Source organism: Otolemur garnettii, unplaced genomic scaffold (genome assembly GCF_000181295.1).
Source record: "Otolemur garnettii isolate 467f Iridium unplaced genomic scaffold, OtoGar3 scaffold00026, whole genome shotgun sequence".
NCBI lineage: Eukaryota > Metazoa > Chordata > Mammalia > Primates > Galagidae > Otolemur > Otolemur garnettii.
Window position 1 is genome coordinate 13,711,892 of NW_003852421.1, and position 24,752 is coordinate 13,736,643.

The following is a 24,752-nucleotide window of genomic DNA, read 5'->3' on the forward strand; positions in this document are numbered from 1 at the left end:
GCCTCCCAAGTAGCTGGGACTACAGGCGCCCGCCACAACGCCTGGCCATTTTTTGATTGCAGCCATCATTGTTGGTTGGCGGGCCTGGGCTGGCGATTCGAACCCGCCACCTTAGGTGTACGTGGCTGGCGCCTTAGCCGGTTGAGCTATAGGTGCCGAGCCTGTATATTCTTAAAAGGTGGTTGCAATCATGGTCATCTAATGTTAATGATGATTATTTATAGGTTGTGAGGCATTTTTTTAAACCTTTAATCTTTGAAACTTTAAACATTAAAAAATATATATTCTAAGTCAGCATGCTTTATCTTACAAAAACAACTATGAATATTCTTAAAAACTAGAAAAAATATGCCCCAAATGGTTCATTCTGGCTGATTGGAATATTTGAAATTTCTTCTTGGTACACTTCTGTAACTCTTTAAATTAAAAAAAAAAAACTAAAGAGCTAGTAAAGAGTGAATAGAAGGTGAGGGTTAGAGATATTGTGTTTGAGGGCATTGCCACCTGCTCAAATCTTTTTGGGGGGTTGAGTCTAGGTGGATCCTACCTCTACCCTAGTCCTGGTCTTCCAGATCTGTCTTGAGGAGTAGTTAGAGAAGTCTCTGGCTTTCAGTGAACATACCTCCATGGGGATGGCTTAAGGGAAAATTCCCTTCCTACTATAAGGAGTAGAACAGATTTGGGGCACATGTCCAGTCTGAAAGAGAGCAAGATAGAGAGACACCCTTTGAAAAACAGTTGCACTTTGGGGCTCAAATACATTTAGCAGCTTTATTGAGATCTGACTCATTTCATAATATCCACTCTTTTAAAGTGTGACTCAGTGGTTTTTGGTATATTCACCAAGTTGTGAATCACTGTCTAATTCCAGAACATTTTCATCACTCTCAATAGAAACCCCATACCATTAGCAATTTATTCTCTATTCCTCCCTCCTGCCAGCCCCTAGAAAGCACTCATCTACTTTCTGCTTATTCTGGACATTTTAGATAAATGGGATCACACAAATGGGCTCTTCGGTGACTGGCTCCATTCACTCAGCGTGATGTTGCAAGGTTCACCTATGTGGTAGCCTATGTCGGTACTTTATTTCTTCCTAATGCTGAATAATATGCTGTTGGATGGAGAGATCGCATTTTGTTTCTCCGTTCACCACTTGGTGGACATTCAGGTTGTTTCCACATTTTGACTACTATGAATAATGCCAGGATGAACATTCATTTGCAAGTTTTTACACATGTTTGCATTTTTCTCAGTGCGTATCTAAGGGTGGAATTGGGAGGTCCTATGGTAGCTCTATTTTTAGGACCTCAAACATTGAAACTGCTGTCTTCCTCTTTGTTCCCAGGCAGAGATGGTGCACAGTGCTTTCCAGGCCCAGCGGGCTTTCCTTCTGATGGCCTCCCAGTACCAACAGCCCCAAGAGGTAAGAGTGTACGCTAGAGACAAGGCTGCCTAGGGAATGGGCAGGGTAGGACAAAAGACAAGGCAGCAGTGGAATCATTTACTGCGAGAGACATCCCCAAAATGAGGCTGAGAGCACTGACAGGTTCTATCACAAACCAGATCACGGTACAGAACATTTCCTCTGTCTTCATAATTTTATAGACAGGTTTTTTAAAAAATGTATGCCACATGCAAAAAAAAAAAAAGCGACATGTACCTTCTTACTACTAATATAGCATTATGTCATTATGGCCAAATTCGTACCGTAACGATGGACATCACCAGTTTGAAAGGTCAGTTTGTGTTATCTGTGACCTGTTCTTTACACGTGGTTCATTACGAAAATTTTGAGATACACAAAAATCAAGTCACATAAAATCCACGTAGATGGAAACACATGAAGCCCTCCCAGCAACGCTAATGGGCTGAGCAAGTTGAAACTTGGACCCGTGAGACAGAAAGTACTCTGTCAACCATGTTTCTTGGAAGTGAAATAATGGACCATAACACAGTCTGTCTCAACACTTCTGTAGTGACCTACAGACTAGTCTCATAACCTTTTTATAATCAAGGAAGTGCTTACTACTAATTTTTAATTCTAGTCGTGAGCTGCTTTGTTATCAAAGACTGTTCCCATCTGAGGTCACCTCTAAATTGTGGACATGAATTTGAGTAGCTCCCATTTCATGATAGGCTAAGTCAGTGCTTCTCAAACGTCCTGTGTTTATGGATTATAAGGAGCTTCACTGCAGTTTCTGATTCATCAGGCCTAGACTATGGCCTGATCTTCTGCTCTTTAATAAGCTCCTCCCTAGGTGATACCTCTACTGCTGGTCCTCATTCCCAAAACCTCAAAATTAAAAAGAATTGTCATAAATTCCCAATTACTTAGGTATATTCCACTTCTCTCCTTTCTCTGCCCCCGTAAGGAATATGGATTAACATGTCTCAGGTTAAAAACATTTAGAGTTGCAGAGGATTCCATGTTAACTACAGCAATGTTACCAACACAATAATTGTAACCACTTTTAATCTATTGTAATATGTGAGCCCCAGAGTAAATATTAACATACGAAGGAATAAAAGTGATAAGAGCAGATGTTAACAACAGAGTGATGGTTGGTGGGATTCTTCTCATTTTCCTGGACTTTATAAAATTTCTCACCCTCTCAACCAACCCCCTACTAGCACCTGCCCAAACAACTGACATTGTATCATGCAAATAACTGCATTCCCTCTGCCAGGGGAATGATAATAACAAGGTTTTGACTCTGCTGGTGGTGTAATGAATGACATTTTCATGACAAAGTAGTTCTACTAGCATCCCTTCTTAGGCAAGTAAAAACAATTGTTCTGACTAAAAGGTATTCTGCATCTGAAGTTTGGCAAAATTATATAAATAAACAAATGAATGTTCATTATAACGCGAAAGCTTCAACATAGTAGTTCACTTTGAATTGTAAAGCAAACTCCTGAATTTGAAAAAATTGAGCTGAGAATCCTGGAATGCAGGACTTTAACCCTCACCCCAGACACTGGGTGCCCTCCCTGGAATAGTCATTCTCAGCCTAACCTGAGCAGTGGAATCATCTGGAAAAAATTTTTAAAATACCAGTACCTGGGTCCTAGGGGCTTGGGCTTAATTGGTCAGACGAATGGCCTTGGCTTTGAGACATCTACAGGTGCCACGGGGGATTCTAATTCCTAAGCAGAGCTGTCAGCCTCCACCTGAGATGGATAGATCCCTTCCCTCTGTGAGAAATGAGGAGTTCCTCATAGCCTAGGGAGGGGCGTCTGTATGGATGGAAATATTCTGCTATGGGTACCCTGTCCTCCTTGGCCTTCTCTATCCCTGCTTTGCGAAAGAGAAAAGTTAAAGTAGGAAGTCACAGTGTGATGCATCCTGGGGTCAGCTGTAGCCTGCCTTTTCTATGATTGAAGTGGAGGAGAGGCAGCTTCAAATGAGAGTCTCAAGCAGAGGAAGAGCCAGGACTGTCCTCTCTGGTTCTCCCTTTGTTTCCCTCCTTAAATCCAGAACAAGAAGCTTCTCCTTTGGCCTTTCAGGCCTTGCACAAAACCAACCACTCACTAAATATTGGATGAAGATGTGAATGAATGCAAAAATGAATGAATGCATTGGCACTGGGGCATCCCAGGATGAGCTGTGGTCAGGAATACTGTGTGGCTTCACATGTACAGGTTCTTGGGTATAGTATCTACCGTTTCCCTTTCTTACTCTATTGCATTTTTGATGAATGGGGGAGAAATTGGTTCTCAGAAAGACATGCTCTAGAAATGCCACCATTAGCACTTATCACAATGCCCCAAGGGCAGTAAGGCCCAGCAGGACCTGGCAGGCAGAATGCAGAGTAGATTCATGATGCCCTTCTCCTCTGTCATCCCCTCCTAACCTTCCCTTTCCTCTGTACCCAGATCACTGTCCTAGTACTTCCATCTGATAGAAAGTAGACTTGCAGGGTCACTGCCACAGTGTTGAAAATAGCCCATGGCCAGGCTTGGTCTTCCCATTGAGAATTCTAGAAGGTACATCATAAAGAGGTGATCATAATGCAGATCATACTTTCTCAAAGGAGCAATGATATAACTGTGTCTTCCTCTCTTCTTTGGAGGAAGAGCATCAGCTCCTGTAGTTTCAACTCTCATTAGCATATGGCAGCAATTCTCAAACTTTAGTGTGCACAAGAATCCCCTGGAGGGTTGTCGAAAGATTGCTGGGCCCCCCTTACAGAGTGTTCAGTTAGTTCCAGAGCCCAGCAATCTGAAGTTTCATAAAGTCTCCAAGTGATGGTGCTGCCGCTGGTCCAGGGACCACTCTTTGAGAACCTGTGGTGTGTGGATCACTCTCTGTTACACCTCGAGATCACATTTATTTCAGATGCTTCAGAATTTCACTTTCAACTACCACTAAGACCACTGCTTCTCAAACTTCAGTCTCCATTTGAATCACTTGGAGATCTTGTTAAACTGTAGAGCCTGGTTCAGTAGGTCTCAGGTGGGGCCCAAAAGTCTGTATTTCTTGTATCAAAAGGACTGAGAAATCTGAGTTGTGTATTCCTCCAGAAATGAGAGAGAAAGAGTTTCTTCCACCCTCTCTCTCCTTGTCTGTATTTGAACTTGCACTTTAAAAGGAAATAGTGCCTTCCTGTACATAGAGCAGGAATCTGAAGCTGAGTCTCTTTCCTTTTCTTGTTTATACAGTTTGAAAAATTCGAAGGGGAAAGAGGGTTAGAGACTCCTCCTGGCCATTCCTCCATCTCTGAGAGAACATGCACACCCCAGCTCTATCCTCTGCTCGGCACCGATAAGGACTTTCTAAGACAGGGAGCGGTGATCAAATTTGTTAATAATCTGTTCATTTTAAACTAAGCAAGAAAGCCTAGTGCCAGTAATCTTGGGACTTCAGCTAATTATTTAGGAGCATGAGAGATCTAGATTACTAGTGGGCATAAACAGATTTGGGATTTTAATAAAACATATTAATTTGTGAGGGTGGTCAATCCCAGATCTTCTACTCAGTAGCTCTGCTAATCCAAAGGCAAGAAAAGCAGATTCATCTGTGATCCTGTGACAGGTGAGAATCTTCCTTTTTTTCTGGTGGCTACTAGAGAATCACTTTGGCAAAAGTCTACAATACCATCCCACTGAGCCACTCTAACCAAACCAACCTGTTAAGTTACCCATTTAGAGGAAGGCGGGTAAACTTTCTAAACCCATGTTTTCTTATCTTTAAAACAGGGATAATAATTCCTACATCAGAGAGTTATTGTGAGGATTAAATAAGAAAAAGCACTCAAGATCCAGGTGGCTGGGTAATTAAGTACAGGAGTTCAGTCTTAGTCAGTGGTGTCCAATTGCTTTAGCAGAAAGTCTCCAAGTCTCAATGGTTTAACACAGGAGACTTTTTTTTCCTCTCACATAATGTCTGCTCTCATGTTTTTGGCTGACAGTCTTCTATATGGTCATGCAGGGACCAGATTTTCCTTATCTGGGAGTGGCCAGCTCCTCCAGGTCCTTAGCCACTGAATTGGGGAAAAAAAAAAAAAAATGCAGGATCACTTCAAGAAGGTTTTGAGTTGAGCCTGAGAGTGGCCTAGCCTACTGCTCTTACATTTAATTACCAGGTCATTCCAAGCTGCAAGGGAAAATTTAACCCACCTGTATTCCTGGAAGGAAGAAGTCACAGGTGTAGTGAGCACCTACCCAGTCTATCAGAGTGAGTCAATTGGTTTGGCTAAAATAAAGTCTTTCTCAGTGAAAATGAATTGTCTTCCCAAAAACTCATATGGATTTTTCCAGGATAGTACTTCATGTCTTTAGCCATCCAGAGAAAGATAAGAAAGACTTTTAAAGTCTAATGGCTGAATGTTTCTAATGCACTTAATAGAGAGATATGTGTATAGATATATGTCTACAGTATCTCAATATTTCTTTTAGAGTAAATTCGTCCTTTTTGCCTATGTAATGTTTTACCATAACTGTAAGGTGTCAGATTGTTGCCCAATATTTTAAAATGCCAACCGAAGTAGTCATGTGAGTTTGATCTCAGAGCATGCCTTGGGTAAACTACTTGGTGCTAGTGGCAGGTCTGGAAATTATAAAGGAAAAGCAAACAAATGAACAAAGCCAGACTCCCAAGTGTTTCTTAAGTCTATGCCCAGAAAATGTCACACCATTGCTCAAGCGGGGTTGTTGAATCTTCTTGAAAGATTTGGCCATGATTAGTGCTGCTTAGTTGTATTGTCAGGGACCATATGACAGGTAACATAATGCAATAAAGTAATTCTTGTCCTAATGTAAGATGAAATGTCTGCTATGAAATACTCCTGTAAAGTTAGGGTTTTTTTCTTAATACAAAGGCGTAAAGAAAATACTCTGTTGAGTCACTGCTGTTAATGATATGTGCAGAGCAAGTATTTTTTAATAGATTTTTAAGTATAAAATTTCTGTGTTTATCTTGAAAATAGAAAAAGGCTACAAGAGAAAAATCTTCATGCTTTATATCATGCTCATGTTTTCATTTAGTAGTGGTGTATTTCCCAGTCGTCTCGATTGACAGGTCAGGAAGGATTAACACCTGGAATCTCACCAATGGCTCACTTTATGGTCTCTTCCAAATTAACTCACAGTCTCACTTCGTAAACATGTATATGTTTTGGCTCTTATTGATATTGTTAAATGGGTTGGTTCTCTCCACGACCAGCTCAAAAGCACCCAAAGGCAATCTATGCTTTTAATTTCCCAAGAAGCAAATGGGGCGGCCTTTGCTGCCTTGGGGCCACCACATGTGTTTTTCTGAATCCTTGAGTGCAGCCTTTCGACGGAATCCAAATTTTACAGAACAAATCATTTTATTAAAAGGGGTGCAGCAGAGAAAGATGAAGCTGCCTCCTTTGGTGCTTAAAAAAAAGGAGAATCTTGAAATCAGAAGATGCAGATTCTCCATAGGTCACATATAATCCAGGTAGTATAGGAAAAAACGGATGGCTTGCTGCTGCCTACAGGTCTGTTTTCTTACCACCAGCAGCTCTGTGTAGCAGAAGGTGGAGAAGTGAGGCAAAAAGAAAGCCTTTACTTTTCATATGAACCTTCCCACGGCAGGAAAATTACCTTGGTAATTACACCCTGGCTAGCATGTGAAGTCAGCTGTCTGTGCTGGCTGTAGATGCTGGTGAATACAGAATAAAACTCCAGGGAAGGAAGGAGAGGCAGCAGTTTGTGTGATATCATCAGGGTCTGCTCGAGTTGACAGCCTGAAGCTACCCAGTCAGGGCTGAATCCCATCAGGAAAGCTAATCATTAGTTTATCAGGATGCAGAGAGGAGAGGGAGTCAGAACGGAGAGTAATGCTGTCATTCTTCTGCCCAGACTGTTTGCTTTAGCAACATAAAGCTGTGGATGAGCCTGTGAGCTGTGACTATGAGTTGGTAGCTTTATAGGTATTTAGAAACCCAGGACTGTGGAGGCAGAAAGGATTTGCGAGGATCCTGTCCTGGTGGACCATCACTCATGGTGACCTTTTTTTTTTTTTTTAATCTGATAAGGCACATTAGCTCATCTCTCTTTGTGTAAGACATGAATTAGATAATGAATGGCTGTCCAAAGGAAGTGAGGTGGTTATCACACACTGGGGATTCGGGAGATTATCCGAGGGGTAAAGTTACTAAAGAAGGATCATAACCTTTGTTTTAGCAACCATTTCATACTAAGTTTGTTAGAATCCCAGACTGCCTTGATGGCAAATGCTACATAAGTGATAAAACTGTGTTATTTATTCGACTAGGGGATTTTTTCCTTCTCCATTTAGTTAAACGTTGGGATCACTTTGTATTTTTAATAATAAACTCTATATCATTTTCCTCTGTGAAGCTAAAGAGTTGCTTGCTAGCCACCATCCATCTGATAGAAAGAGTTGCAAGAGTTAACAGGTTTCATACCGTAAGAGTAAAAAAACTAAATTTAAAAACAGATCACGGAGTCATTCAAAAGCCAAACGTATTTTGAACTCTTACTCTGTATTGCTACTTGCTAGGCATTTCAGTGACCTTAACATAGGTCCTCTTTGCAGGACGCTGCTTCTGTTCTCTGTACAAAGCTGAATATGTGAAAATTGCAGGCGAGGAGAAGGTAATTCCAGCTGGCATTCCAGCCTGGATCCGCTGTCGTAAATTACTTAGCAGAGGGCATGGTCCATTACTTTTTATGGTCATGTTCTATATTTGTATGTGCTGGGGATGGATCACATGACAAAACCATCATTTGATATTAGTGTTTATGTGCACCAACTAGTGAGGGCTCGGTTTAAGCTTCTCTGCGCAGTACTTTTAACTTGTGTAGTGAACTCTTAATTGAAAATGCAGACACTTCCCTAAGGACTAAAATTACGAATAATCCAAAATAAGTTTTATATAATTATCCTTAGGAGAAGACAAACTGCTGTACACGCAGCTAATTGAAATGCGCTGTGCCTTCCAGAGATTTTAAAACATGAATTTTGAACATGCACAAGTCAACCTTGCCAGAATAATAAAAAACAAAATTCACCATTTTACATTTTTCAGCCCTTCTCCTGACTTGTTGATATCCATTTATATAAGAGGAGAGACATTTCCCAAAGTAACCGAGAGAGAGAAGAAAACACACACACGGGGTTTTTTTCCCCTTCGATTCTCCAAATCCCTTCTCCTCTAGGGCAGCTAAATACTTAAGTTTCTATTGGCAAATACCTAGAGAATGTATTTCTTCTTTGATGAGTATTTCTTTTCATGAGCTTAACAGGAAAAAAAAAAATGTTCTCGTCAAGTTTTGGTGAATTCACTGCTGTGAGAACCAGTGTTTTCTTGTCTGGAATCCTTTATGAGATACATTTGCCTGTTAAGTAGTTATTTCAGATCTCTATTAGGCCCTGTTCATCTTACACACTCCAGCCGTCTTTTATTTCCTCAACTCTTTAACAAATTAAAAATCAATTTGTTCTTCAGGCTTTTTTCTTTGTAACCTAGCATTTCTTAGCTGCCCACTCCATAGCCACCAGAGCACTTAGCATGTGCACAGCTATAGGACTGCATTTGTATGAGAACATAATTTAGGAAAACAAAGTCTGGGTGATGTTTTCTGAACTCCGTCGGTACCTGTGCAGTAGTCTCCGTCAAACTACAAATACCTTGTTTCTGTGTTGTTTTAGAAATACTGTTACTTTCTCTGCACATTTTCCATCCCCTCAGTGAGACTCTGAGAGCTTCGAGGATCTTTAGGGCTGATATGTGTTTGTCTTTATGACATGCAGGCAGTCCCCAGGTTCTGAACAAAATAGTTCTGTAGGTGTGTTCTTAAGTTGATTTGTATGTAAATTGGAACAGGTACATTTACCTAGCGCCTGTGATAACCTCTGTTCATAAGTGTGAGTTGGATACCAGCTGGATGTTTGTAACTCAGGGACTTACTACAATAGCCTCTGTTACTAAATGGAAGCTGTATGTGAGTTGGATGTTCGTAACTTGGGGACTGCCTGTAATGTGCTCTTTGGATGTTGTATTTGATAAGAAGAGAGGCTTGGGCTCCTGATCACCTTGGGTTTATTTGAGGAAAGAAAGCAGGGTTAACGGATTACAGGGGCATAAGGAAGGGACCGGAGCAAAGGGACTTCTGTATTTGTGATTCTGGTCTCTTTTGCTACAAAGCGCTGGGTATTTGGAGGTGTATTTCCTAAGGACTGGGTTACCCATTAACAGAGTAACTGGTAAAATGTTAAGTCATGGATTAGCCACAGAGATTTATCCTTGAAGGAGCATTCCTTATGGGAAAAAGAAAGATTTGAGGAAGAACAAGCAATATGGTGTTAGTAAGGCGTTTCATTTTAAAGATTCATTTTTCTCATGCCCCCTTTCTTAAAATGAGTGCCTTTGCGTGTACCCCAGAATGGTTCATTTCAGGATGTGGGGAGCTAACAATGGGAAATGATAGCGACCAGATTTGGGTGACAGATGTAGCTCAAGCTTTCAATGATTATAGAATATAGGTTCTGGGAAGAATGTGCTGATTAAATTCACATGGCTGTGGAGATCCAGCTGGCCTGATATTTAAATGCTACTGAAAAATGTTCCAATTAGATGGATTCTTCCCTGTGCAGAGTTTTCATGTAAACTGTGAAAAAATGGTACTTTCTTGAGGCAGGGAAATTGTTGTGAATGTCCAACGTCAATCCTCTGAAGCTGATAATTATACAGTTTGAACTACAGAAACTGCAGTGCCGAAGAACTTCAAGGCTTATCCTATCTCTGTGCAGATGGATTCTCTATATAGAATAATGGCCAACACATCACACAAATTGGATTTAAATGACTTGAACAACAGGAGTCCCATCATTTTCTTTGGCTGAGTATCTTATTGTTGAATGTGTACAGGATTCCTCTTGGAGAGTCATAATTGGATTATATTTTCCCATAGGAACAGGGTTATAATTTGAAACTTCATATTTTACCAGCTTGACAGCAAATTAAGCACAGACAGGGCAAACTACATATCATACAAACGAAGACACAACTAAAACCCTTATACTTATTGAAAATAGGGGGTGGCATCTGTGGCTCAAGGAGTAGGGCACCGGCCCCGTATGCTGGAGATGTGGGTTCAAAACCAGCCCCAGCCAAAAACTACAAAAAAACAACAAAATAAAATGGGAACATGTGGCTCCAAGTCCTATAAAGGGGCTATAAATATACTGTTCACCTTGACTATAAGAGTTTCTAATGAATCATAACTATCACGATAGCTCATAAAAAACTGATAAGGGCATAGTAATTAATTATCAATCATAATTTTACTTGACTCTTTAGAACCTGGAAGGTCTTCCTGTAGAAAAGTAGTGGACCACCCATATCTTTCTCTTCCTTTTTTATTTTTTTTTTTTAAGACAGAGTCTCAATGTGTCACCCTCAGTAGAGTGCTGTGGCATCACAGCTCACAGCAACCTCCAACTCTTGGGCTTAAGCGATTTTCTTGCCTCAGCCACTCAAGTAGCTGAGACTACAGGTACCCACCACAACGCCTGGCTATTTTTTGGTTGCAGTTGTCATTGCTTAGCGGGCCTGGGCTGGGCCCAAACCTGCCACCTTTGGTGTATATGGCTGGCACTCTACTCACTGAGTTATGGGCGCTGAGCCACCCATATCTTTAAAATACTATTTTGTGAAAAAGTTAGAACTCTTTTCCTCTCTTGACAGCATTTCCCTGGCCAGGGCAGAGACATTCAAAATCATTCTGTAATCCACTAATTCTGTGCTCAAAATTGAATTATCCTTTTCAAAAGTAGTGGCCAAAGAATCACAACATTCAGAGGTCCTACCCAGGAGTGCACTGGGTGTGTGTGTGTGAGGTCTTCTTGGTTAATTTGCCTTTGTCCTTCCATTGAATAGGAAAAGGAGATGAGAACAAATGGGAGCCCTGTGGGGAGAGAAGGTGGAGAAGGATAATTGTATCCTTGCAGTTTATTAAGTGGAAGTGAGGGAGGGAATTAAGAGTTGATCATGGCTCGGCACCTGTGGCTCAAGTGGTTAAGGTGGCGGGTTCGAATCCAGCCCAGGCCCGCCAAACAATGATGATGGCTGCAACCAAAAAATAGCCAGGTGTTGGCGGGCAGCTGTGGTCCCAGCTACTTGGGAGGCTGAGGCAGGAGACTTGCTTGAGCCCAGGAGTTGGAGGTTGCTGTGAGCTGTAATGCCACAGCACTCTACCCAGGGGGAACAACAAAAGAACAACAAAAGAACAACAAAAGAACAACAAAAAAGAGTTGTTCTTATGGCTGTGTGTCCCAGAGCTTTTTAGCACACTGCATCTCTGATCCACTTTGGTCATCTTTTCTTCCTTGAGTCTTTGTCCGTCCTTTTCAGTCTTCAAAACAGGGAGACCAAAGTGCAGTCATGAAGGAGTGGAACTGTGAGCTCCAGAGCTGCATGCACTGTTAAACCACATCCGTCATCCAGCCACTTTAATTTCCTTAGAGTCAGGTTACCCTAAACTCAGTTGTTTCCCCTACATTGACCTACATTGTACATTCCCCTACATTGATGCTCTTATGTTGTCCCTGGCTCCAAGTCAGTTGAACTGTTGACTGAAGTTGTGTGTAATCATTTAAAGGACTACCAGGAGGGACTGATACACATATATGAGATGTGATTATTCAGTACTTGTGAGCGAGGAATGCCCAGCCCTGTGTCCAGTGCTCATGATCAGTGCTCAACAAGAAGACAAAATGAATAGTCCTAACCAGCCAGCCTCCAGCTGTTTAGGGTTATTAAGACCTTTTGCCAAAAATCACTTATTAAATGAGTCTCTGAAAACCTCCTTTTGTTTTTCTGCTTGTAGAAACAATACATGAAAAGTCATCTTCAGTCACTTTTTTTTTTTTAAATTAAGACAGAGTCTCACTATGTCGTCCTTGGTAGAGTGCCATGGCGTCACAGTCCACAGCAACCTTAAACTCTTGGGCTTAAGCGATTCTCTTGCCTCAGCCTCCCAAGTAGCTGGGACTACAGGGGCCTGCCACAATGCCCAGCTATTTTTTTGTTGCCGTTGTCATTGTTGTTTAGCTGGCCTGGGCCAGGTTTGAACCTACCAGCCTTGGTCTATGTGGCCAGCGCCATAACCACTGTGCTACGGGTGCCGAGCCAACTTTAGTCACTTTTACTAAGAGAATCTTGAGGAGTCTAGAAAAAGGTCTTCTTTCCATACTTACAGGACACAAAGAGAAAACTGATACTCAACACAGTCATCATTAAAGGCCTCAGAATAATTACAACCAACTCCTATGGGTTGGTTATGAAAAAATATGATTCCCATGTAGATAAGGAATAAAGCCCAGAAAGTTACTTTCTGGCATCACTCAACAAGAGCAAAAATATTGAAAGCTAAGGCTGCCATTTCTGGAACTGGTGACCAAAACCATTTTACCTCAATCTCTCCTTCATTTGACCACACACACACACACACACACACACACACGTTTTTGTTGGATTACTTTTAGGGAAAGATCTATTTTTCTTGAAAGGAAACTGTGATTAAAACTTAATTCTATCATGTAGATTGGTTCATATATCTGTTAGTTTTTCCTTAATTATTATAATTTTTGACTTTGCCTTCATTGTTTGTTTATGTGTTCAGGTATGTCCTACACAGAGTTTTAAGATAGGTAAATACTAATTTTACTCCTTTGGCCTTTTTGCCCCTTTCCTGACCTATGTATTTGATGTTGCTTGCGGCATAAACATCTACCCTTTTGAGCTCGTATCTATTGCAGTCCTATAGAGATGCCTCAGTTGCTTTTTCTTGAGAATTATTTTTTAATCTGCTAACCTTGTGAGTGTGTTGATGTGTCCTCCTTCCACCTTCCCCAGAACCTTATCTCATCAATCATTCCCTTCTTCCTTTCCCTACTGGCTCCTTCTGTTTACTCTACGAACCAAATCAGGTTTCTCTATCCTTAAAAGAAGAAAAAAATTCATTGATCCCCTAAACCATCTTTGTTCCTCCCTTCCCTGCCGGGTTTCTTGGGAACACTCTATCCTCCCTGATCTTGTGTCCTCACTTCCCTGTCACTTTTTAATCTCATGTTGTCTGTCTTCCCTCCTTATCATTTTACTAAAAAAGGCTTTCCCAGAGCCCTGCTATCTTCCTAATTGTCCCCACTCTATTTAGCCTCCTGAAAGAATTGTTACCGCCGGCCATCTCCCTCTTCCAAGGTTTTCCTTTCCGTGCATAATGAAGCAATTCTTTCTGAGTTGTCCATTTCATTTCATTTCATTTCTTTCTCCAACTTCTCTTCCTCCCTCTTACTCGTTGAGTGTATATATTCCTTTAAGATTTTGCAGCTCGGCACCTGTGGCTCAAGTGGCTAAGGCACCAGCCACGTACACCCAGGGTGGCAGGTTTGAATCCAGCCCGGGCCACCAAACAACAATGATGGCTGCAACCAAAAAATAGCCGGGCATTGTGGCAGGCGCCTGTGGTCCCAGCTACTTGGGAGGCTGAGGCAGGAGACTCACTTGAGCCCAGGAGTTGGAGGTTGCTGTGAGCTGTGATGCCACGGCACTCTACCCAGGGGGACAGCTTGAGGCTCCTGTCTCAAAAAAAAAAGATTTCATTCTTTATCGTCACGAGAGGACTGGAGCACACCTGGCCTCTCCTGGGCAGTGTCATCCATTTCCATGGTGCTGTCAATCCCTCATCTGCTGATGGCACCAACTGTACACCTGCAGACTGACCCTGAGCCTGGATGTCCTCAGATGCAATGTGTCTGGACCCACACACCCCTCAACCAATGCTGTTCTCCCTCTTGATTGGTTTTCACACCCAAGCAATGAAACCCCCAGCAACCCTGTTGCTTGAACTAGAAATGGCCTGTGTTAACTGCCCCTTTTCCTTCACCACTCACATGCAGCCAATCTCCAAGTCCTGGCAATGCCCTGACTGTGAGAATCTATGGGATCTGAAACCTTTTCTCCATCTCCATTTGCCCCAATTTCAAAAAGAAGAAAGAAAGGGAGGAGGGAAGGAAGGAAATTAAAAAGAAAGAAGGAAGAGACTGAAGAAGGGAGAAAGAAGGAAGGAGGGATGAGAGAAGAAGAGAAGAGAAAAAGAAACCCAGTGTGGTGGCAGGTGCCTGTAGTTCTGGCTACTAGGAGGCTGAGGCAAGAGGCTTGCGTGAGCCCAGGAGTTCAAGGTTGCAGTGAGCTATGATCACACCACTCCACAGCAGCCTGGGTGACAGAGTAAGACTCTATCTCTAAAGAGAGAGAGAGATCACTTGCATTTTTATTCTTTAATATAATGGTATTACAAGCTTGCTTTTTTAATAACTATGAATATAGAAAAGACATAACAAGAAACAAACCTCACCACTCATTGAAAACGCCTAGTATGGCCTCTCAGCCTCAGAGCTCCCTCGCCTGCATCGTGTCCCCCATTCCTCTCAGCATAGCTGTTGTCACACAACAAAGCAAACAAGCAGAAAACAACTAATCAGGAAAGCTGCCATTCCCCATTGCCTGTGCAGTCGATTCCAGACTGCAGCAGATGACATTCAAGGCCTTTTTTTGCTTTAGCATCTGGGTCCTTTCCCCAAAACCCTTTCCCTACAACAAGTCCAATAGCCCAATCACATTAGACAACTCAGGTTCTGTGAACATGTGGCTTTTATGTCAACGTGTCTATGCTCATGCAAAGGAACGATGGGTCTGGCATGTCCATCTCTCTCTGCCTAACCCATGTATTTTTCATTTTAATGACATATCATTTTACATGGTTTGATTAACTGGACTTGGAGACACTGGGAACTGCTTTCTTCAGAAGCTGAAAGTCTAATAAAGATAGACTCTAAACCTAAATGTGGTTCATTGTAATAAGCGTTTTGTAATAAATGCTGAGCTGGTGAGGACCTCAGGTCGGAGGAGTTGGCAAAGGAGGTCACAGGGAAGTGGACACTTGAACCAGGGCTTGCAAGATAAGCAGGATTCATGCACAGGGAAGGGAGCCTGACAATTCTAAGAGCCTGGACTTTTGTTCTGGTCTTAACACAAGTAGGTTAAATCTCAGACCATTCTTCCCCACGCCAACTACCAAAATGACTTGGTGCTAAATATATTCCTTTTAAATAACAGATTGTTGAATTTTCTTCTTTTGCTTTTTTAAAAGAAATAAGTAAGTTTAGGCTGTTCACATTTACTTGTTTTTTCGTCTTACATAATAAACGTGTTTTTATTTTTCTCCTAACTTTTAAAATGTGAACATTCTGTTATTCAGCTGGTTTTTGCTTCCAGGTAACTATTTCATTGGGCCTCAATTTCCTTTTAAATAACATGCTCTTGTTTCAGAAGGCAGTTAGAGTTTCATCATTCTTTCTGTCTAGATAACATCCAGTGACAAATCTCATAGGGACTAGTGTATGAATCCAGCAGTCATGCCCAATTTGAAGTAAGTTCACCATTATTGCTATAGCCTCAATGCCAACCAGAACCCCATGACCAAGGGCAGCAACAAGCTCAGCCACCAGCACCAACAAAAGCTCTGTTCACATTTACTTTTTGATATATCATTTTCCATTAGCGCAAATAGTAGTCATTGCATTTTGTAGTCAGTTGCCTTATTGTAGTCATTTCTTCTTTCCTTCTTTCTAGAGATAGAGTCTTGCTCTGTCACTCAGGCTAAAGTGCCATGGTTAGCCTAAGCCTAGCTTACTGCAACCTCAAACTCCTAAGTTCAAGTGATCCTCCTGCCTCAGCCTCCCGAGTAGCTGGTACTAAAGGAGTCCACCACTGTGGACTAATTTTCCACGTCCAGCTAATTTTCTTTCTTTCCTTTTTTTTTTTTTAGAGATAGTCTTGCTCTGTCACCCTAGAGTACAATGGCATCATCATAATTTGAGCAACCCCAATCTCCTGGGCTCAAGCAATCATCCTGCCTCAGCCTCCTAAGTAGCTGGGAGTACAGACGCCCGCTACAACTGTTTTTCTATTTTTAGCAGAGACAGGGTCTCTTGATATTGCTCAGGCTGGTCTCAAACTCCTGAGCTTAAGCAGTCCTCCTACCTCAGCCTCCCGGGGTGCTAGAATTACAGGTGTGAGCCACTTCACTTGGCCTATCATAGTCCTTTCTTGCTTTCCCTTTTCTGTGGTTTCTGTGGTAGATTTTAAACTATTCACTTCTTTTTGAGCTAGGTTAAAGGGTAACTTTAAGCCATCTAATGTTAATATTTTAACATTAATGTATTTTTTTCAAAAAAACATTTTAATATCTTTCTATTAAAGAAAGAAACTCTGATTCCATCTTAGGAAACAAAAGGAGTCTTCTATTCCTCTTCTACTATATTCATTATCTGTAGTTATTGTCTGAGAGCCTTTGGAGGTTTTGCTAATATCTGATAGTTCTAAGAATGTACTTGCTAATGTACCAACTTTTTTCATTATGTAATATCAATCCTCACTTAATACTCTAATTCATTTGTTTCTCAAAGATGTCCTTAAATCTCTGTCTAGTTTTGGCGTAATGGGTAAGCATGTTTGTAATCCACTGTTTGCATCCTTAATTAGCCAATTGCTGTAAGTCTGAAAATATTTTCCTCCACCTCCAAAGACCGGTCAAGTGCTCCCTCTCAGCCTTATCCTGACTTCTCCACCTTGCCCTTTCCCCTCCAAAGTCTAAGGAGAAAACTCTTATTAAATTATCATCACCACATCATTAAATACCAATTTTCCTTACTCGTGATAGTTTTAAACCTTTGCCTTTGTCTTTATATGTTTTTAAGACAATAGACAAGCGTATGGTAGAAAGTTAGGGCGTGGGAAGTCACCCACCCTCGGTGGCTATCTCTGGGTTCTCGTATCCATGCCAAAATTCTGTTTCAGTGGAGTAAACTTCTGTTATTTCTGTTCCTTGCTCTGCACTCATCACAATCTATTGCCATCTTCCCTGGTATTCCTAACTCTCCTTTTTCTGTTTTGTAGGCATATTAGTTTGCTAGGGCTGCCGCAACAGAGTATCTCTCGCTGAGTGGCTTGAATAGCATAACCGTGCCCTCTCACGGTTCTGGAGGTTTGAAGTCCCTCCAAGTTCAAGATCAAGGTGTGGGCTGGGCCATGCTCCTTTAAGGTGCTAGGCAAGGATCTCTTCCCTGCCTCTTTCCTGGCTTCTGGTGGTTTGCTGCCAGTCTGCTGTTTCCTGGTAATATTCACATCACGCTGATCTGTCTTTGTGTTCATCTGGTATCTCCCCGTGTGCCTGTCTCTGGGTCCAAATTTCCACTTCCCACTTCTCATGAGGACACCAGTCATATAGGATTAGGGGCCCACCCTACTGCAGTGTGAACTCAAATAATTACAGTGTAATTAGTCAGGGCCACTTTCTAAGAAACGTAGGGGATAGGACTTCAACCCATAAATTTGGTGGAGGGACACAATTCAATCCATAACACTAGCTATATCAGGTATTATTCTAACAGTGTTGCCTGTGTGGCGCACATACACAGCAGCATGGCATGGCCCGTATCACTACATACTCCTCTGTTGCGATAACTGTGTCTTCTTTCTCTCTTTGGAAGCTGTTGTGGTTAGCTCATTCAGTCTCGCTCAGGTGGATTATTCCAGGCTCATTTGCTCAATCTCTTACAGCAAAACTATTTCATCAGACTGGCTGTCAATTGGTGGAATTTTATTTGTTGGACTTACATATTGTTTATGAAGCTTTTCATCTTGTGTTTTTGTCTCCTGTTTATTTCACATAACTTTACAGATAATAATACACAGAGCTAGACCATCTATAACACTCCTTCTCAAGATACAGGATGGAGTGCTTTTCCTTCATTCTTTTTTTTTTTGGTCCCTTCATCGTTTCCTTTCCAATTTTTCTTACAAGCTTATTAAATCTTGGTGACTTCCTGTGATACCATGTATTCACCCACTCACTCATGTAAATGTGAAGGAAGGACATTGTTGGCGTGCACTTGGCCGCACTCCAGACTACCTCTATGGGGGATGCGGAGCTACTGATAAAGAGAAGACAAAGTGTACAATTGGACTGGGATTCATGATCACACCGGGATAAGGTAGGGCTTAGGCTCCTGTGAGAAAGAACTACATCCTAGTCCCTAGGGAAAGGTATGAAAAGATGGGAATTTAAACCTTCATGGAAGCCCCGGGGCCCATGGATGTGACATTCTCACATGCCCACCTCCCACCACTGGACCACAAAATCCTCCGGTAGTCCAGCCTTAAAGGCACCGTAGAGATTTCTCTCCCTGGTAGTGCCGACCAATACCCGGTATTGTTTTCACACCAGGAACCACCAGCTCACTGTTTAGTGGTTTGTTTAAATGGGCCATGTTTGTAAACCATGCGCAAGAGCCCTCTGAAGAAGCCCAGAGGACCCTGCCCCAGAAGGCAGCCCTGTAGGCTCTCTCCAGGGTGTCTCAGGCTCTCTGTCTCTGGTCCCTCCTCCTTGGAGCTGTGAGTCCAGTGGGAATGGGAGTCTGGGAGAGCACAGTGCTGGGCTGATGCATTCCCAAGCTGCGTCCTTGGTCTGCCAGCCTGAGAGGAGAAGCCTTTCTGCAGACCAAAATCAAAGATGACTGACTGTTATCTTCCCAGAGCGCTTCCCCCATAGCCAGGATGTTCGTGGGCAAGAAAAGATAGAGAAGAATAATTTGTATGCCAGTTTCACAAGTCCGCTGCTGTGCATTCAACACTTGGTGGGGCCTCCCTCTCAGGCAAGGCCTTGTAATGAGCTCCCGTGTCATGAATTGTTGGAACCCACAGCCTGGCTCAGATGACCAGAGGGGTGCCCCTTTGTCAGCCACACGCTGTGCATCTGGCGGCATTGCCCAGGGTAATGCGATATGGCTCACAATTTTAATTTTAACAGAAAATACATCTGTCAGGCTCATTTCACCCAACAGGATAAATATCATGTTTCATTGCCAGTTTGTAAACACCTTACTTTTCATCTCTATCTAACATGTTGCCTGGGTGGTTTGCAAATTGAAAAATCGAGTTTGATATATACGGAGCTGAGCAAGTGTGCTGTGTGCTGTGTAAGTCTGGGGCAGTGTTTGTGTAGTACTGGGGCCGTGTCAGCCACACACAGGTGACCGACCAGGAAACATCACCGCAGCACATTTGTCTTGGGTACAACTGTCTTGGATAAGAAAAGCCAGTAGGGAAAATGGTTTTCAGACCATTCGGCAGCTGCCTCAGACACCTGGAGCTGTTTCTATTACAGATGAAGGATGCATTGTGCCATTGTCTCGGGATCCAAGTCCTGCGGCCTCCCTGGCCACGGACTGTTCTTAGCCAGGGGATGCTTGTCTTTCACTGTCTTTGAAAATCATTCTTTATTGGTATAATACAAAGATTCTCTGAAATGAATCCAAAATGCAAGACTCAAATGTTATTGTCCAGTTTTTCTCCTCACAGTGCGAGAGCTGATATAGCAGGGACAGTATTCGTTTTATGAAGTAGGGGCATTCAGCAAGGAGAGAATTTGAGATAAGTAGAACGGCAAATAGAAATAGTAGAATAAATAGATTCCCACTCCTGAGGGTTTCGTTTTCCCTACACCTATACATGGTGTAAGTACTGATGGCATTTTATGTGAATATTTATGAGGGACCTTTTAATTCAAGGATCTCAAAATTCTCCTATCACCCGTTAGTTAATTTTCACAATGTCAGGCTAGAGCATGGGGGGAGTGATATTATACTTCTCGTGCAGATGGAGGGATCAAAGCCCACAGATGTTCAGTTACAGGACTTGCCAGGGCCCTGCAGTGATCAGGTGGGCTTTCCTAGCCCAGAACTTGAGCCTCTAATTACCAGTACCACCCACCTTTCCCCGGCCGTGCTGCTTGATAACTACTGGTTTCCTGGCCCAAGGTATCAAGAGAGGTTGTTCAGATAATCGGGTCGGAGGAGAGCTGGGCACAGTGGTGACTTCGGGCCTTACCCTCTTGGCACCCTTGCCTGTGTGCAAGTTCCCATCTCTCACCGACTCATCCTCCTCTCTTGTCAGCCCCTTTATACTTTGGGCTGATTTCTACTGACCCTGGAAACAGGTTAATTGATAACTACAGACGTTAGTAATTATTAATAAGGTCACACTTTTCTAAAAAGTGTATGCATTTTCAAAGGAGAATCTAAATGTCAGCCACATCTTCCCAGGCTTGCTTTTGTTACCTGTCCCCTCCTTGTCAGGAATCAAGAGACATATAAGAACCTTCTGTGGCAGTAGCCCTCAAACTGCAACTTCCTGGCAGGCTCTGCCAGGCCACCATTTAGGGCCTTATTTGTTTCGTGAAGATGGGGCATTCAGTGGGAGAAAAGGAAGAAGAGGCGGGGAAGAGGAAGGACAACCCGTTTTTGTCCCCACAATCCACAGTGCCCCCAGTCTCAGGGATGAAAGAGTGGATATTTGCCTATCAATTCTGAAAGCCTAAAGTCCCTCACATACAACAATCACCCATGTTTGCAGGCAGACACATTCTAAAAACCAACAAAATAAGCTGGGCATGGTGGTGTGCATGGCCAACAGCTGGCCTCAGCCAAGAGGATTGCTTAAGCCCAGGGCTTTGAGTTTTTTAGTTCAGCCTGGGCAATATAGCAAGGCCCCATCTCTAAAACTCAAAAAAAAAAAAAAAAAAAAGAGAGAAGAAGCAAAGAAAAATCCTTCAAAATAGTAGGATGCAGAACTTCAAGAAGTAGTGACTATTGACAGTTTAAGCTCAATTTACATTTTTTCAAGGAAAAGCCCTAGATAATTAACTGGCAATATTAAAGCATGGCCAGGATATTATAAAAAGACTAAGAATGTCCCTTAAAAATCAGCCTTAAAATACCAAGTGGTGGTGCTCAAAGACATTATTAGGCTAGGGGTCTAAAAATGTTTTCTCTTACCCACCCTGTGAGCATAACTCAAAGGCAGCTGAAGTTATCTTTCCCCTTAGGATCCAGGTAACATGGGCAGGGTCTTCATTTCGTGTCCTGTGGACATCCCAAGGTCTCTGAAAGTCCTTGTGCAGTGTTTCTGAAAGTTTGCCCCTGGCTTCCAGGTTGAGCCACTATGGACAGGCTGTGCCATGTCTATGCTGCTCATGGGGTCCCACAGGTTTCCTTGAATCTATTGACAGAAGGCAGGTGCAGTCTTAAATAGCAACCCCCAGACAAGGACCCTTGGACTCCCTCCTCTGTGCTCCCTCTGCCTTCACATTTCTGTCTTTTTCTTTTACTTTTTTGTAGAGACAGAGTCTCACTTTACCACCCTCAGTAGAGTGCTGTGGCGTCCCAGCTCACAGCAACCTCCAACGTCTGGCCTTAGGCGATTCTCTTGCCTCAGCCTCCCAAGTAGCTGGGACTAGAGGCACCCGCCACAACGCCCAGCTATTTTTTTGTTACAGTTTGGCCAGGGCTGGGTTTGAACCCACCACCCACAGTATATGGGGCTGGCGCCCTACCCACTGAGCCACAGGCGCCACCCTCCCCACACATTTCATACTCACGTCATTCACTAATCAGCATTTAATTCCCAAGTGCCTACCTACTATGTGCCAGGTGCTAAAATATAGCAGAAAAGAAACAGAAGCCATCTCGGGCTTGCAGGCATCTCTGACTTACTGGCTTCCCAGATCTGCCCCCTTGTGCAGTCCTCTTGCCACTGCCTTCCTCAGTCCCTTATCAAACCCCTGATAAACATCCCTGACTTGTGGCTGTCCTCCTCCCCCACTTCCTCGGCCTTCCCCGCTGGGTTGGTTATTCCAGACTTCCAATCAGGCCTCTGTTCTGCTTACAATCCTGACAGGGCTCCTTGCTCAAAACCACATTCCTCAGCCTCTCCCAGGACTCCCCGGAGCGGAGCCCTGTCTGCCTCAAATTTGTTATTTCCTGAGCACTCCCGCGACTCTGTGCTGTCTTTTCCTTCGTATTTTTGTCTGGCAACATCTCCGCCTTTCCCTTCAGATTTCTTCTCATCCTTGATGAATGAGCAAACACTGGGCTTCTGGACTGTCCTGTTTGACGCCACCCCCGTCAGACCAGCATCTTCCACACCCACTGCAGCTCTTCTCACAGCTCCAGGGTGACCATTTGGTCATGGGACCCACTCATTCATCTTTGAGTAGCTCAGGGCTGGGAATATGGTGATCATGGCAAATGTAGTCATTCATTCTAATTGTTCAATGAATTTCATGCCTTATATTTTCAAAAAACCCATTTATATGACAAGGCAACATTGATCTTCGAGATAAAATGTGCAATCTGCCTAAACCTTAGTTTCCTCTGCTGAAAAATGGGGATAATACTTAGAGTCATGAGGAGAATTCACATCTATTCAGAAGCCGTCGTATCAATCACATCATAGCACCTCGTTACATGGGTACCAGTTTGGGCTGGTCCCGCTGTTAGCAGCGTTTGCACGCCGAGCTGGCACACCTGTCTCAAATAGTCTCTCTGGAACAGTGATTTTTCAACCGATGTGCCACGAGAGGATCTTAGGTATGCTACAAAAAATTTTAAAGATCATTAATTGAATTATTTTCTAAAGAAATTTAAAGCACAGTAAGTGTATTTTTTTTAACTCTTTTTTTGGATCAACATAATTTAAGTGTGTCATGGAAGTTTAACTATAGTTTCAAGTGTAACATGAGATTAAAAAAAAAAAAGTTGAAAAACACTGGGCTGGAAGTATAAAGGATTCGTGAACATGGAGCACCGGCTGCTTCCCATCTAGTCTGTAAAGGTGATATTATTCTCTCAGTTAATGAAAGGCAGGATCAAGACCAAAATCCAAGACTGACTCTAATGCCCACAGTGGTGCGTGGAAACTTCGCTCTGCTGCCCCCATGCCAGAGGGCTCTGCAGCCTGCAAGATGTTCCACCACTAGCAGTTGACACACACCTTTTGCCTTTGGCCCACTCCTACGAACACGAACACGGGGAACACCAGAAAGTCTAGAAACTAATGTTCTTCCCTCAATTCACAAAATTGATCCCATAATGAGCCACAAGAGAAATTCCCTTGAAAGAAAATCAGAAACACAATAACTACTATTCAGTACTATTTCTAGCAGGCAACGGCGTTAAGTCCTCAGGGTCCCGCCTGGTGCCTGAATGACTGAGTGTCCCACAGTTGGCATGACCTGCTGTCACCTACCATCACTGGGAGAGTTCAGTTTGTACTACAATCTTCCACACATGTCTCTGCTTGACTGCTGGGATTAACTCCATGAAATTGGTCACCTTGCCCTTTACTGGCTAGGGATTTGCATTCTTTCTCTCACTTAACAAACATTAGTCAACTAGAGACGGGTAAAACTGCAGTGAGCAAAACAGACCTGTCCTCCTGGAGTTTGCAAGCTAGCAGGTCGATCACGATAACGCTGATCATTTACTTAACCAGATCTGGGGTTCTCTCTGGGGTGTTTTGGAAATTTGTGAGGGTGTTTTTTGGTTGTCGGGTGCAGGAGGATGCTTCTGGCATGTGGTAGGCAGTGCTCACTGGCACTAGAATCCCAACAACACACAATACAATACATTATCCCTCATCCTGCTTGAATTTCCAGGTCCAGCCAGATATGCACTTAGGTAAAAATCCTGTTTGTCGTCATCTGAACTTAGAACCTAATTTCATTCCACATAAATATGAATAGTGATTTTGTACACTTTTAATACATCCTGCGTTCCCCTGGAATGCAGCTGCAGTGCCAATTAAGAGAAAATGGCAAAATGTCTTGTCCTGAACTTTACCATATGTTGTTTGCCATTTCAGAAAATCTCATCTGCAGACATGTCCCAAAGACTTCTCGTATTTGACATGTTTCACCCTCACCTGCATCAGTCCGCCTCTGTAGCTACCTCTTTCCCCGTGATTCTATGTAGAGTTGCAAGTTTGAGACTATTTCATGTCTTCCGAGGATAGTTGTGGCCAAGCATTTTACATACTGAAGTTACTTTGATTTCTCCTCTATTTTACTATATATTTTATAATTGTGTGTTTGTAGAACTTATATTATCTGTGAATTTCTTTCAGGCTAGAAATGGAGGATTATAAAATAGTAATGATTTTAAAATGGAACATTGGGGCACAAAAATAGAGAGGTAGATGTATGGAACAGAATAGAGACCCAACAGATGAAACCAACTACTTACCGGTACCTGATCTTTGACAAGCCGATTAAAAACATTGAGTGGGGAAAAGATTCCCTATTTAACAAATGGTGCTGGGTGAACTGGCTGGCAACCTGTAGAAGACTGAAAC

The 24,752-nt window shown here is 42.7% G+C and overlaps 2 protein-coding genes across 2 annotated transcripts in view; one reads left to right on the forward strand and one right to left on the reverse strand.

Moving 5' to 3' along the window:
* Nucleotides 1-24,752, forward strand: part of CAP2 (cyclase associated actin cytoskeleton regulatory protein 2) — a 143,855-nt gene that overhangs the window by 56,022 nt on the left and 63,081 nt on the right. The window lies entirely within an intron of this gene.
* On the reverse strand, nt 15,752-15,982 carry NDUFB1 (NADH:ubiquinone oxidoreductase subunit B1). Its single transcript, XM_012804196.1, is given in 1 exon segment — nt 15,752-15,982. A coding segment is annotated over 1 exon segment (192 nt). The 5' UTR covers nt 15,944-15,982.